Source organism: Vulpes vulpes, chromosome 14 (genome assembly GCF_048418805.1).
Source record: "Vulpes vulpes isolate BD-2025 chromosome 14, VulVul3, whole genome shotgun sequence".
Taxonomy (NCBI): Eukaryota; Metazoa; Chordata; class Mammalia; order Carnivora; family Canidae; genus Vulpes; species Vulpes vulpes.
Genome location: NC_132793.1, coordinates 43,905,333 through 43,919,448, shown reverse-complemented (window position 1 = coordinate 43,919,448; position 14,116 = coordinate 43,905,333). Strand labels below are relative to the sequence as shown.

Sequence of the window (14,116 nt, the reverse complement as noted above, 5' to 3'; positions counted from 1 at the left end):
CTTCGAGGGATGGTGAGAATGACTGCAACATGGAGGGAGCTTGTTGGGTAAGGCAGGGGCTAAACCTGCTCTCTGAGTTTGGCCTGAGAGAGAGCTAGTTACCTTGGTGCTGCTGGCTGGATCCCTGCAACCCTAAAAGCCTGGTTCTGTGGCTGACACACTGCTCAGCCTCTCAGAGCTCAGTTTCCTCTTTTCTAAAAACAAAGTCCTCGTCATAGGGCTGTTGTGAGGACCAGGAGCGTTAATATACACAGAGTGGCAAGACAGTGCCTGGCACAGGGTAAGGACTTAAAGCGTGTTGGTTAAAGAGAAATACTATATAAAACAAGTATCTGTCTGTCAGAGATGCTTCTATCCTCCCTACATTTACCATCGATATCCAGCTTCAGCTGCTGGTCGGGGAGAGGGCTGGTTGTTCACAGCTTATATCTCTTTTTTGTGATTTCACTAAGGGGGGGTTTGGCTCTGATTCAATTTGGCACCAGCCCACAGGGCAGATTCCTACAAAGAGCCCCACTCGTCTACACCAGGAGGCAGTGTGGAGGACACTGTGTTCACTTGGGCAGGATCATGGAAAGAAATGTCATTTGTGTTGAAAAGATGGACTCTCTTTGGCGGATGGGGGGTGCGGTGTCCAGCTGAGATGGCTGTAAGGTTCTGGTCCCCTTGTGCATTGAAAGTCTTGGCCAACCCTGAGAACAGCCCCTCCAAGGATGGAGCTGATCTGAAACCCCATCCCCTTTGTTCACTTTCAAAGAGCAACGTGAGAATTATATGGGAGGAATGTCCGGCTCCGGCTGCCAGAGATGTCTGCTTTCCTCCTCACATTTCTGGAACAGTGCATCTCAGCTCTCAGTGACTGCTACACACAGTCAAGCTGGGTGAAGAGAGGTGACTTCTGTATTTTCTCCCATACAACTGAAGAGTACCACTTCTAAGTACCTCTTTTGCAAACCCACATGCCAGCAATGAAAGAAATAAAGCATGGCCAAGACCACTTTAAATAGTTTCTAATGGCCCTAGGCTCTAGTGAAAGTGGAAGTGAACTGGACAGAAGGGTTTGGGGAGGGGAGTCCAATGTGATGGTTAGAGGATGCCTGAAACAGTGGCAGAAAATGACAAAACTTCAATTTAAAAAATGGGCCAAGCTTTGAATAGAGTCTCCATCAAAGAAGATACTGGATGGCACGTAAGCAAGTGGGAAGATGCTCAACATCATGACTCATCAGGGAAATGCATATGAAAAACCATAGTGATGCCACCCATCCTCACTAGAATGGCTAAAATTGAAACAAAATGAAACAAATAATACCCAGTGCTGATGATGATGCAGAGTGTCTGCATCCTCACATAGTGTGGGAAATACAAAATGGCTCAGGTACTTTGAAAAACTGCTGGCATTTGCTTACAAACATGCTCACTATGCAACCCAGCAATTGCACTTCTGTATGATCCACCCAAAAGAAATGAAAGCCTGTCTTCACATAAAGACCTGTGACAGATCTATCAGGTGTGTTATACCAGTCAGGGGGAAGCAGCCACTGAGGCAGCATGTGATACTGCAGTTGTCATTTGGTCATTCATCTGTTTTGGATAACTGTCAAGGACCAGAAGCTATATATTTGGGGTAGAACTGATCACATTCTTAGTTCTGGGGAGAAGAAGATAAGGGATGGGTAGTTCTGGATTACCCTAAGCCAACAGGGTTACTCTGGTTCCTTTGGGATTGGTTCAGGGATGGTCAGGTGACCATCAGATTTTTGTTTGATCATGTCAGGTGGGGGATGAGTAGTAGGGTAGGTAGGGAGACATTCTCCTTCTCTTCTGGTCATTGTGGTGTGTGTTTATGAGTCATGAAACAGCTACAGTCACCTTTTGCCTCAAAGGATAGTCTAAGGAAGGAGTCAGAGAAGGCTGGAGATAAGAGAATCACAGAAAATGGGCTGGAGCCCTGAACAAACCATGCCTGATGTCCATTTTCCTCTGTTTCAAAGACACTGATAAATTTACTTGATTTAAGAAGCCAGTTATAAGTGGGGTTTTTGTTGTTGTTGTTGTTGTTGTTGTTGTTATCTGAAGCCGAAGGCCTCATAACTAATCTAAGTGTGGGTCCAGGAATGGATCTGATTTCAGGAGATCATTTCAAGGAGGCAAAATAAGCCAGGGACAAGTGCAGTAAGCCAAAGTCAAAGCCTACAAAGAGATCTGGGATGAGGATGCAGAGGCCATCAAGATTGAGCACCACAGAGGTGGGTGGGTGACTTTAATGGAACTCAGGGTTGGGAACAAGTGTGTGTCAGGGGAAGATCAGGTATGGGGTCCTGTCAGTACCTGGCCTTGAAGGGGCAGTGGGGATGGCTGGGGAAAAGAAATGACCAGGAGACACTGAGGGCAGACAGCCAGTTATAGAACTGGGGCATCAAGAGGAGACAGTTCATGCTGCCTGGGCCAGCTGGCCAACAGTGGCTGCCTCCTGCCCAAGGCCAAGCTTGGTCCACAAATTTGAGCTGAGCTGAGCCTGCAGATGGGGCTCAAGCAGGTACATCTGCTCTTCTGATTTTAGTTGGTCTCAAATGAGGGCTGGGGATCTGCCTTCTAGCAAAGTCTTCCTGAGGCAGGTGCCCAGCAGCTGTCACTTGGAGAAGTTCTTATTTCACTGGAATGTGACGGATGCAGTGACTGCTCCAGATAGACCTGACCCTGGCCTTGGTTTACTCCCACAGCACAAACTGTCCTCTCCTACTCATTGGATCAAGTACTAGAGCATCCTGCATCCAGAGCGAGGCCTTTGGTGGGACCTGCTCCTCAAGTGCTCCATGGACCACTCACTCTCCCTTGTGCACTTTCATCTCCCTTTCTAGGGGGAATGGCAGGACTCCAGGCCCTGTTTTCAGGGATGTGTGTGGGGCTTCTCGGTCTCAGCTGGTGGGTCCCCCAGTGTCTTGGGGAATCTGGATGCTCTTCAGAACTGGAACATGGTAGGTGATGAGTTGGATTTTGTCTGGAGAACAATAAGCTAGGGACCAAGGTGTACAGGGTAGGCTGGGGTTGTCTGTGGGTCTCTCACCATGTTTATTAGTCTGAATCCTCCATCTGTTTAATGGAAGTGAAAGTCTGGTGGTAGATGATGCCATCTATCTATTATTAGAGAAGCTTCTAGCCAAGCACTGGCTGGGCTAAGTACCTCCATCACCCATCCCCGGGCACCACCATTGTGCAGATAGGTCCCTTCTTTGCATTGCCCCCAGCTCCTACACCACCCACTTTTAGAGAACGCATAAATGCTAGAGATAACCATAATAATGCAAGCATAACATCTGGGAGTTTTCAGCCATAGGCTCCCCATGAGGAAGGAGAATGAATTTTACACATGGGTTCCAATCCAGGCTTTGCCCGCTCAAAGCAGCGCCTCCTGTACCCAGGTCCCCTTTTCCTTGCTGTAAGTGATACTAATACTATCTTATAACTCAGTAGGTGTATTTCTACAAATATTTGTAAGGCACCTTGTGATGCCTGCACATTGGGGAAGTTTAATAAATGAGAGCTGGAGTTGGAGATATATATATTATATATGTATATATATATATAATATATATACATAAATATATGGAATTATATATATATATATAATTTCAATCTGAGTTTTCTTATTTTTTTCCATTTCTCTGCTGAAATTCCCCATCCACTCATTTATTTTTCCCATCTGTCCCTATTTAAGATAGATATTTTAAATTCTTTTCTGCTAATTCTTGTATCTGTATCATCTGTGGTTTGCTTCTGCAGCTGCTTTTCCTTGGTTATGAGTCCTATTCCTGCCTTCAAACAGGTTTTGGATTTTATTACTGCATCCTGGGAATCATATATAGAAGAAAAGTGAGAACTGAGGATACTGATTTTTCCTCCCCTAGAAATTTCAAGTTCTGCTCTCATCTGCTGGCTAAAGCGAGGACGTGATTATTCAGATTTCAGCAAGTGTTCATCTGACTGGGACTGGACGGTGGGTCACTGTGGTCAGCCCCACGTCCTCCACCCAGCTTCGGCAGGAAGGGTTAGTCTCTTAGATCAAAGGACTGGATTTGGGATTCCTCAATTTCAGGTGCTGGGAGAATGTGAGAGATGGCGCAGATGGAATTTCTGCTTCTCAGTTCTGCCTTCACTTGTGTTTTCACTAGCGCATTTGGGGTGGGGTGGAGAGGACTACTGTCCTCTGTTAAGCAAATTATTGTTGTACATGATCATCTTTCAGACTCCAGGACATCCTAGCTGTCTCCAGCACCACCAGGAGCCCGGTTGGCTTCATCTCTAGTCTGCAAAGTTCTGGATGTTCACAGACTTCTGCTCTCCCTGCATCCAGGCCAGGCAGGACTCAGCTCACTGACAAAGGGCTTCTCTCTCTGGAAGTCACTTCATCAGGTCTCTCCTGCCTCCACTATTCTCCAGTAGTCCCATTTATGAGTATGATTTTTATATTACCCACATTGGTTTTTGGTGTTCCTGTGGGAGCCAAGGTCTTCTGTGTCCTAACTGGAAGCAGCAAGCGCCTAGAATGGTAGCTGTTATTTATAGCACTGGAGGAAATTCCCTAAATGCAAGACATCCTGGTCCTGAACTCTTTAAGAATAAGCCTAGTGCTAAAGCTTGTGTTTCATTAAGGAGAGTCGAAAATGAGACCAACTAGGTGGCTTATTTTTAAAGGCTTAAGTCGAGTTTGTAGCCAATGCTTTGTAGGCTACACTCATGTCTTCCTACCTTTACCGTTTCAGGTCCTTCCAGGGCCTATAGCTTCTAGTCTTTCTGCTTGGAGGTTTTCTCCCGAAGTCCACCCTGTCCAGGTCTAGCAGGAGCAGTCCTTACCAACAATTGGTGGAGGCTGGTGGATAAACACCCCATCTCCCTTCTTGGATTGGATACCTTGGAGACCTGTGTTCTAGACAGTCTCCCATTCTCTCAGAAGTAAACCCCAGCAGCTCACAGTGGTAACTTACTTGCTAACACACTTTCCTTGGTAACTTTCTCTGCCTGGTCTCACTTACCCCCTCTCTGGCATGTCCTGGGATCACCTTTCAGATAAACTACCTGCCTTGGAAACACTGCTTAGATTCTTCCGTGGAAACCAAACTGATGGCAGGTTTCAATTCAGATGTGCAACCTCTGGGTGCTCTTCGGGTTTGTGTTGAGGGGCCAGCACGGACAGGGTGTAATGTGGACAAAGGTGATATCAGCTAAGGTTAGATGGCCCTTGCCAGAGAATGTCAGGCACATTTCTAGAATGCCAGGAGAGCTGATGCTAGAGTTCTTTATTATAAAGTGGAGCCATCTGCCGGTCTGTAATAACTGGAATATGAATATCCTAATATAGGATGCAGTTAAACTGTTTACTCTCTCTTTGTGGTTATGTCTTTAAAGCCTAAGAGGCTCTGGATGGTGGATTTAAATTCATAAGTTCATTGTTTTGCAAAACTGGCATGAAGTTTTTGCAACACAGTATGTAAAATACATTAGTCTGTTGCATTGAGAGTTTGGTGTTCCCTCTCTTATTGTTTTTTTGTTTTTATTATTTTTATTATTATTTTTTTATTTTTTTAAAGACTGTATTTATTTATCCATGAGAGACACAGAGAGAAAGAGAGAGGCAGAGACACAGGCAGAGGGAAAATCAGGCTCCATGCAGGGAGCCCAACGCGGGACTTGATCCCATGACCCCGGGATCACAACCTGGGCGTGAAGGCAGGCGCTAAACTGCCGAGCCACCCAGGCTGCCCTATTTTTTTGTTTTAAAATAAAGAAAGCTTGTAGGACCACAGCCCTGTACATGTCTTGTGGGGATGCCAAGAGCCTCTCTAAAAGCCACTTTCTAAGAAGCAATTTTCTTCCTGTCCCATAAAACTCCCCAAAGCACCTTAGGCAAACACCAGAACGCCGGGTATGTTTGCAAACTGCAAATACGGCAGACATTTAATTACATCGAATTCATCAGAACCCTAATTGAGACAGGAACTCAAACCTTACTGCTTAATTACTTTGATTTCAGATGAGTAACAGATTTGGTCATGAGCAGCCCTTCAGGCCAGAATACATTAGAAAGAGGCCCAGGGGCACTCGTGGGGAATTCTCACAGTCAAATGAAAGTGCGGAGCCACATAAATAGCCAAGCTAAGTGAGACCCATGATTGGATTTATTAATCAGCTCAATTTCCAATATCCATCCCTTGCTGTGGTGTTTCACAGCACCTACTCCACCACCTGGGAATGCTTCTGCGTACATAAGGCAGGATTCGTTTCTCACCTCTTTTTCCTTTCCCTCCCACTGATGAGCTAGCATGAGGTGAAGCCCAGTCCTCTAAGATCATTCTTCTATCAACATCTCCTCATTTGGACTTTCCTTTAGAAGACTTCTCCCTGACCTTCCCTCCTTTCCCCATCTGACACCCTGTGACTGTTTCACTAGTTAGCAAATTCTGTCCACTTCTTGGCCAAATGATCACAGTGACTTACGATGGGATTTGGAGGTGAGGACTGCATGGATTGTTACTCTTCTGAGAGCTGATAATGGCATCTTTTATTGAGCATTTACCATGCGGGCTGACTCCTGCTTAATGCTGAACATGTTATGTTTTATCCTCATGGTGATGCTAGGTGGAAAGTGGGCTTATATCCACTTGCTTTATAGATTTGAAAACAGGCTCGGAGGGGTGAAAAGGTCACTTCTCCAAGATTTCACAGCCAGCAAATGGCAGAATCGGGATTCAAACCCAGGCCTGATTTCCAGACCCATGTTCTTTCCAAAACATAATTTTGCTCCCTCTGCAAAGACATCATAGATTCTACAAACACCTGAAAGCAGAGATGTAGATGGTCTTAGCAATCTCCAAGTGGGCACAAGACAGGGAAAAACAGAAGGAAATGCTGGCATCCAGAATCATCATGTTGGGTGACTTCTACCAACATCATGGTGGCTACTTCCCTCCACAATGGTGCAGGGCTGTGAGATGAGGTTGCAAAGACCTTTCAGAGGGAGCCAAGTGCCTGGAATTCAGCATGTGCTGAAGTTCAGGAAGCAATCTGCCTTTTAAGTAGGTGTTCTAACCAAGCCAGCAATTAACCGCATTGCTAATAAATTATGAATACTAATGAATGCAAGCCACTTCATATGTAATTAGTTGCCTGCATTTACTAGAGACCTCCCAGTCATTTGTTTCATTTCTTTATGTTACTTCTCCCCCTTTGGGCTCACCTTTCCATCAAGCTGCAGGTACAAATGACTAATGAACTAATGACAACATGAATAACGGCCAGGCTAATAATCATACTGCTAATGGTGACAATGTTAATTAAGAGAGTGTGAACAGCAACAGCCTCTTCTGCAGGATGTGACTATTCCTCTCCGCAGGGCAATGAGAAGACGGTTGACACAGATGAGATCCACCCAAGTGCAGATGGCCCCGAAAGCAAGGACGGAGAGTCAGTTTTTGTTTGTTTGTTTGTTTTGTTTTGGGAGGCACTGGCTATATTTCTAAGAGGTCTAAACCTCTTAGAGGTTTAGAGACCACCATATTGCAGGTCCACAAAATCTAAGAAAAGAGGTAATGGATCACAAGGATGAGAAAAAAGGCAAATGTCAGTCTGGCAAGTTGGGTGGCGCTCGACCACTATGTATGGATGCACCCATCCAGGAGCCCCAGAAGTAACCCTCCATTTGTGGGCTCTGGAGCCAATTCCAGGTGAGATCGAGGTGTCCCTCTGCCTGTCACTCACAAGCAGTGAACCCACCAGGCAGCCCTCACAAATCAATGGCAGTTAGAAACAGGCGGTGGAGAACTGCAACCATGTGCCAGATGCCTCCTGCATAGACTCCAGTCTGCATTAGAAAGATGGGCAGGGTGAGAGGTAGGTGCCCATGGCCAGCTGACTGGACAGCACAGGGGCCCAGAACAGGGTGTGGAAGAAGGCTCAAAGGAGCTTTCTTTAGCCTTCAAATCAGCCAGCCACCTCTAGCAGGACCCTGCGGTGTCCTCCACAGTGGGGGAGCTAGTTAGCATCACCATGTTCCTCAATATTGCAAGTAGAGTACCCTAAATGGGCTTCTGGAAGGTGCTTTTCTTAGAAGATATTCAAAGTCTGGGTGTCAAGGCAGAGCTCAGGATCAAAGTTCCTATGAGGGAGTTGGGACATCAGAGTTGGCAAACCCTTGGGTGCTGCCACGTTGCCTGGGCTCTCAGCAAGCCTCACACTTAGGTGACTTCAGGGCATCTTCCCGAGGATTTCCAATATAGACACCAGACCCCATGACACTCCCTGGCAGTAGAACAGTCTCCATAGATAAAATGCAGGCATGCAAAGCCCCTCGTGATCCCAAATGTAAGCTAAAGTGGCCATGTACCTGAATTGCTTGATGGCTGTAGCAAAACTGTCCTACACTGTGACAGCTGAGAATGCTTTTTAGCAGAAAAAAAAGAAACGAAACCCCGTCATTTCCTCTCTCTCTCTCTCATTTACTCTACTGCCACTGAGGCAAAGCTATATATTAAATGGTTTTAGGTCATTCCAGTTCAGATCATGACATTCAAAATGAGCTCAACACCTTCAGATTGGCAGCCTGCACCTTGAAGCTGGTTAATTATTTATGTGGCCCGGCGCTCTGTATGCCATCAATACGGAGACCAAACAATGGGGCCTGACTGTTTCTACTTCCAGTTGAGCCGGCCTCCTGGGGTGTGAGACCCCATGTCACCGCTGCCCGAGACCACTGGCCCCCATGCTGATGCCACTCCTGCCTCACCTCCCTGCTGTCCCCTCCAACCCCATGCCGCATTCGGCTATCAGCCTTACCTGCCCAGCAAAGAGCCCGCAGACGCCAATGATGCACAGGATATTGAACACTGCAGAGCCCACGATGGTCCCAACTCCCACGTCACCCTTGGTGATGAAGACCCCTGAAACAGACCTAATGTCAGCCTGGCTGCTGTGGCCAGTTGCTTTCTGATGTGGGCATAAGGGAGTTTTCACAAGTGTTAATTAGATTGTTTTCAGTGTCTACAGGAAGCAGCCAAGGGCAGGAGAGAGTTTTAACTCTGCACTGGGGATATTGTTCCATGGGAGCCTGGGCACAGGACCTGGGACACGTTCATGCAAGGGAAAGCATCTCTTAAAATAATAACAGTAACCACAGTGGGATGGGAAGGTGGCCTTTGCTCCCTGGAGTCTTGAGATTCTCATTTCCTATTAGCCAAGCCACTGGCAGGCTGTCTGTCCCCACAGCCCTTGTCCTTAAGAGAAGGCAGGGCTGAGATGTCCCCAGGTCATCACCTACCTATGACGGACGTGAACAGCTCTGGGGCCGAACTGCCTGCTGCCATGAATGTGGCCCCAGCCACATCTTCACTGAGATGCAGGCGCTGCAGAGGAGTAAGGACAAAGCACAGGTGAGTTGGGATTGCCCTGGAAACAGAGGCGACCATGACTCTCAAGGTCCCAAGCTCAGGTGTAGCTCCCCCTCCCCCCAGCCCCCAGCTGGGCCATTGCTCCTCTGGGCCTCCTCTTTGGGGGAAGGATCAGGGAGGGGGCTGCAAATCTCTATGGGTTAAAGGTTCTTAACAAGATCTAGGAATCCTCAACCAAGAAGCCCCAGGTGTCATACAAGCATAAGGCACAGTGGGCATCTGCCTCCTTTATGCCAGTCACTTCCCTCCATGTTGCCAAATATCCTTATTTCTTAAGAGGTGCTCAAAACCACATTTTTATGTAAAACATTCGGATTTTTTTTCAATACTATTTATGCTTATCAATAGGCTAAATGAGGCTCATGGTAATCAGTTTGAAAGTCTTGATGCTAGGAGGTTACAGAGGCTTTAGGGGTGGAGGGGTCACCCTCCTGAAACCTGATGCTCATCATTAATGCAATCTTGAAGCCCTGGGGTTGGAAGAATGGGGGCTGGGATTGAGACTGAGTGGGAAGGATGAGGAGCCCTACCAAGATGTCCTATACAACGAACACTCTGGGTTACCCTGTCAGTTAGTTCAAAAGGTGATTTGCAAGAGGACAAGACAAATATATACTAGAGGCTGGTTAGCATGTTTAGCCTTTCTGCATCCAATCACTACCCAGAAGGTAAGCTGCTGGCTGTCAGTAAATAGCCGGTTCCCTGATGGGTCCCAGCCTGGAGATGCTAGTCTTGAATGACACAGACCCTCTTCCCAGTGGCGCAGGCCGCTGCACTTCCTTGCTCAGCCATGGAGGGGCAGCAGGGCCTTGGCATAGGCCCCTGGCTCCACTGACCAGCAACAGACTGCAATAGGAGCCTTACTCGAGCACTCTGATTTGGAATCCTGCTGATTCCTGGCTCTGGACGGAACAGCTCAACTTCATGTGGGGTTCTGAGAAGACTCTAAGATGGAAGTGCTGATTCCTCAAGTAGAAAGGTATGGCTGTGAGGCATGCAGGTGAGTCCCCTGGGGAAGAGAGTCCCTGAAGGTTAACAGAGCTCACACTCCTTGGTGGTCGGCCAAGACTTACCAGGAGAACCCGAGACTACTGTGTCCATGCCAGCTTAGGGCTCCCTGATGGGGCATGAGGTATAGAGTCCACACCCCGAGCTCCTCTTTCTCTCCTTCATCCACAGACTTTGCTTCTTTCTCCATGTTTCCTTACATCCCCTCGTCTTTCATCCCTAATTCACTGGGGCCCTGGCAGCATTTTGCTGGATGCTCAGAATCCCCACCAGCTGGGGCAGGGGGTGAAGTCTTCCTGCCTCTGGCACCTTTATCTATCAGAACAGAGTTGTCAAGAGCCTTCCCAGCTCCCCATCGAGCCCTGGTAACTACTGATGCAACCAGCCTTGCTTTCCCCAGGGCTCCCTGACATGCCCATTCCAGTCCCAGGTTCTCCTCCCTTGGTCCTGGGGGCTCAGACTCTGCTTTGCACAAATATCCTTCCTTGAAATGTGTTGCCATCACCTTGGAGCTGTTCTGTGCCCTATGGCCACAGATGGCCAGGACTACACTCTATTTTGTCCCATTTCCTCCCCAAGAAGTATGCTTGCAGGTGCTATGGATTTCCTCTATGGAGTAGAGCACCTCCTGACAAGAATACCTCCATTTCTAGAGTGGGTTACAAATTTCCTATAAAAAAATTGTGTGGGAGAGAGAGTAGTTTGCTTTGTAGAATGAACAGAGCACCAAGTAGTGGTATTTCAGAGATCACAAATGACCCCAGTTACGGGTGCTTCAGTGCTTCTTCTCCTACTATGTAAGGTGATCCTGTGCTCAGCTTACATTGCTTTACACAAGGGGCTTCTGCACATACCCACTGTCCATCTCAGATGCAACCTCATTGCTCTCCTTCTCCTTCTACCAAATAAAGGATCCTCCTTGGGGCATCTGGGTGGCTCAGTGGTTGAGCATCTGCCTTCAGCTCAGGTCGTGATCCTGGGGTCCTGGATCGAGTCTTGCATCAGATTCCCCACAGGGAGCCTGCTTCTCCCTCTGCCTGTGTCTCTGTCTCTCTCTCTATGTCTCTCATGAATAAATAAATAAAATCTTTTTTTCTTTTAAAGGAACTTCCTCCCGAGGCCCCTCCATGGTTCCTATGACACAATTCTCTTTTAGTTTTATTTTTTTAAGGACAAAACCCAAACCGACATCCAGGATGTAGAAGAAACTGCTTAAGTTAGAGGATCTCCAAATGTGGTTTCTGGACCAACAGCCTCAGCATCACCTGGGCACTTCACAGAAATGCAACGGGTGTCCCTGCTGCCCACTAAGAATTCAAGAATCAGACACTGGCAGGGAGGGGGAGGGATGGGGAAGGATGACCAAGTTTGAGAACTACATGAGGAAACGAGTCCCAGATGGGAGGTGTGTCTGGGAGAGATCATTTTGGAAAACCAGATTCTGAATTAAAAATAAAATAAAGTGGAAAGCTTCCAGATAAAGGAAACTGCATTTCAAAACAGACACGGAAATGAAAGAGGCAAGAGGATGAAAGGGTTCTAAATTATGCTGAATATTTTCTGATGAAAAGGATGTCACTTGGTCTTCAACCTGGGGTTCCCTGGGCTGATTCTGAACAGGGTCCCCTTCCTGTTCCCTGTGACCAGTTCTTTCATCTTCTCACTTCTCGGGCCCCTGCTTGAAGCATTTCTGCACATGTACAGAGGGCAGGGTGATGGAGGTATGTAGCTGAAGACCTCTTGCTCTGAGAGGACCCCACAAGGGAGGTCACAGATGCAGAAAAAAATAAGGGAGAGTAATATGAGGAATGGAGGGGGAGAAAGGAAGAGAAGGATTTAAAAGAGGCTAAGAAAACAGGCAAGGAGAAGACAACTGGCATCTCGAGTTGCCAAATGGAGTAGGGAGAGCTGGTCGTACAGGTTAAAGCCCAACTACGGGACCGTACCCTGATATTCTAAGTGGACTGATGGAGCTTTTGTGCTAATATCGTTCACTGCTCAGAAGCATGCTTATGCCTGCTGCTCCCACCCAGGTGGCATGGAGGGCTCCCCAGGACCTCAGGGAAGGACCTGGGGCAGCACAGTTGCAACACCCACTCAGACATGCTGAGAGTACAGGGCACCCACCTCACAGATCTTTTCCAAGGAGGGGACAAAGAAGTCATCACACACGATGGCCAGCGCGTAGAACATGTACATGGCCTGGAAGAGAGGGAAAGAAAAGTTAAAGTCAGAGTGAAAGCAGAGCCATTGGGGGAGGAACTGGCTACCCCCCTGCTTCAATAATGCCCTCTGGAATCATGGACTCAACATCTTACTCAAAGGACAAAGACTGTGATGCCTGGGAGGCCCTCTGCGATCTCACCCCTCCTCTCTGACCTCAGTATCTAACACTCTGTCCCTTGTCCACCAAACATACTATGGATGCCTGCATAGCATAGTAGGGCCTTTGTACCTACTGTTTCCTCTGCCCCAAACACAGTTCCTTCAGATGACCTTGGCTCACTCCATTATGTCCTTCAAGTCCATGGTTCAATGTCAACCTAAGCAAGGGGACTGGGGCTCCCCCCTCCCATTTCTTTCTATCCACTTTACCCTGATTTGTTTTTCTTGACATATTAATTTGCTTGTCATCTGTCTTCCTTGCTAGAAGTCCACAAAGATATGGACTTTATCTATCTTACTTATCCCAGCACTGGGCAGAGTGCCTGGTGCATAGTAGTTGCTCGATAAATATACATGCAGTGAAGGAATAAATAAACAAAAACTTCAGCTGAGGTTGTTCACTGTGCTGTTCTCTCCAGGACAGGCTCTGAAATCTTGTTTCCTGTCAGCTATGACCAGGAAAAACCATGGAATTCTACCGTTTGGCCATAAATAATCTCTCTACCTATTTAACTCCCAAGGTTCTTATCAAATTAATAAATTTTATTTGGATAGCATTGTTGGTTGGCCACCTAGCACCCATCCTCCACTCCTTCCTAATGGGATTCCAGTTTCATTCCAATATCCACCATATCCTCTGGAAGGTGACCCCAGCCCTTCCTCCAGGAGTAGATACTGACTAGCCAATCAGTGTGCAGAATTTCCCACTGAGAGTTACTGGTTCTGGGGTGGACACATGACCTGGGCTGGCCTGAAGAGATAGCAGGAAAGTTTTAGAGTCTTTGTCAGTCTTTGTCCATAACTCCAGCACTGATTATGGACAAGGAAGCTGCAAGTCCTGGCTTCCTGGCAACCTTACTGAGGGAAATCGGACATGAGATGAAGCTGACCCTGAGAAACTTAATGGTGTCATCAAGCCATTGAGCAATTTGTGCTAGAGCACACCTGCTCCAGACTTTGTACCATGGCATTTTAGGCCAGTTTGATTTGGAGTTTTCCTGCTACTTGCAGCCCAAAGCATTGACCGGTTACAGCTGCTCATCCTTCAAGTTCCAGTATGTTCAGCTATGACATCAATTTCATGTTTTGATCTCTCAACAACATCTGTTTTTGAGAACCACTCTCCCAGATAGACCTTCAGTCATACATTCCCAACTTCCCTCAGCACAGGGTGCAGGCAGGCATATGACCCAGGCTAGCAACCGGGACACCCACCCTGTTACACAGTGGTGGGTGGGCCAAAAGTATGCAAGAGGCCAAGGGGGGACTGACAGAGAAGCTGG

At 47.3% G+C, this 14,116-nt stretch overlaps 1 protein-coding gene across 2 annotated transcripts in view; it reads right to left on the bottom strand.

Moving 5' to 3' along the window:
• The window catches only part of SLC24A3 (solute carrier family 24 member 3), a 477,919-nt gene that overhangs the window by 117,480 nt on the left and 346,323 nt on the right, over positions 1-14,116 (bottom strand). For both annotated transcript variants that reach the window (XM_072736499.1, XM_072736500.1), the window contains exons 4-6: positions 12,576-12,650; positions 9,311-9,395; positions 8,830-8,933 (exon numbers count right to left, since the gene is read on the bottom strand). In XM_072736499.1, coding sequence (XP_072592600.1) covers positions 8,830-8,933; positions 9,311-9,395; positions 12,576-12,650 — 264 coding nt within the window. The remainder of the gene's footprint in view (positions 1-8,829; positions 8,934-9,310; positions 9,396-12,575; positions 12,651-14,116) is intronic.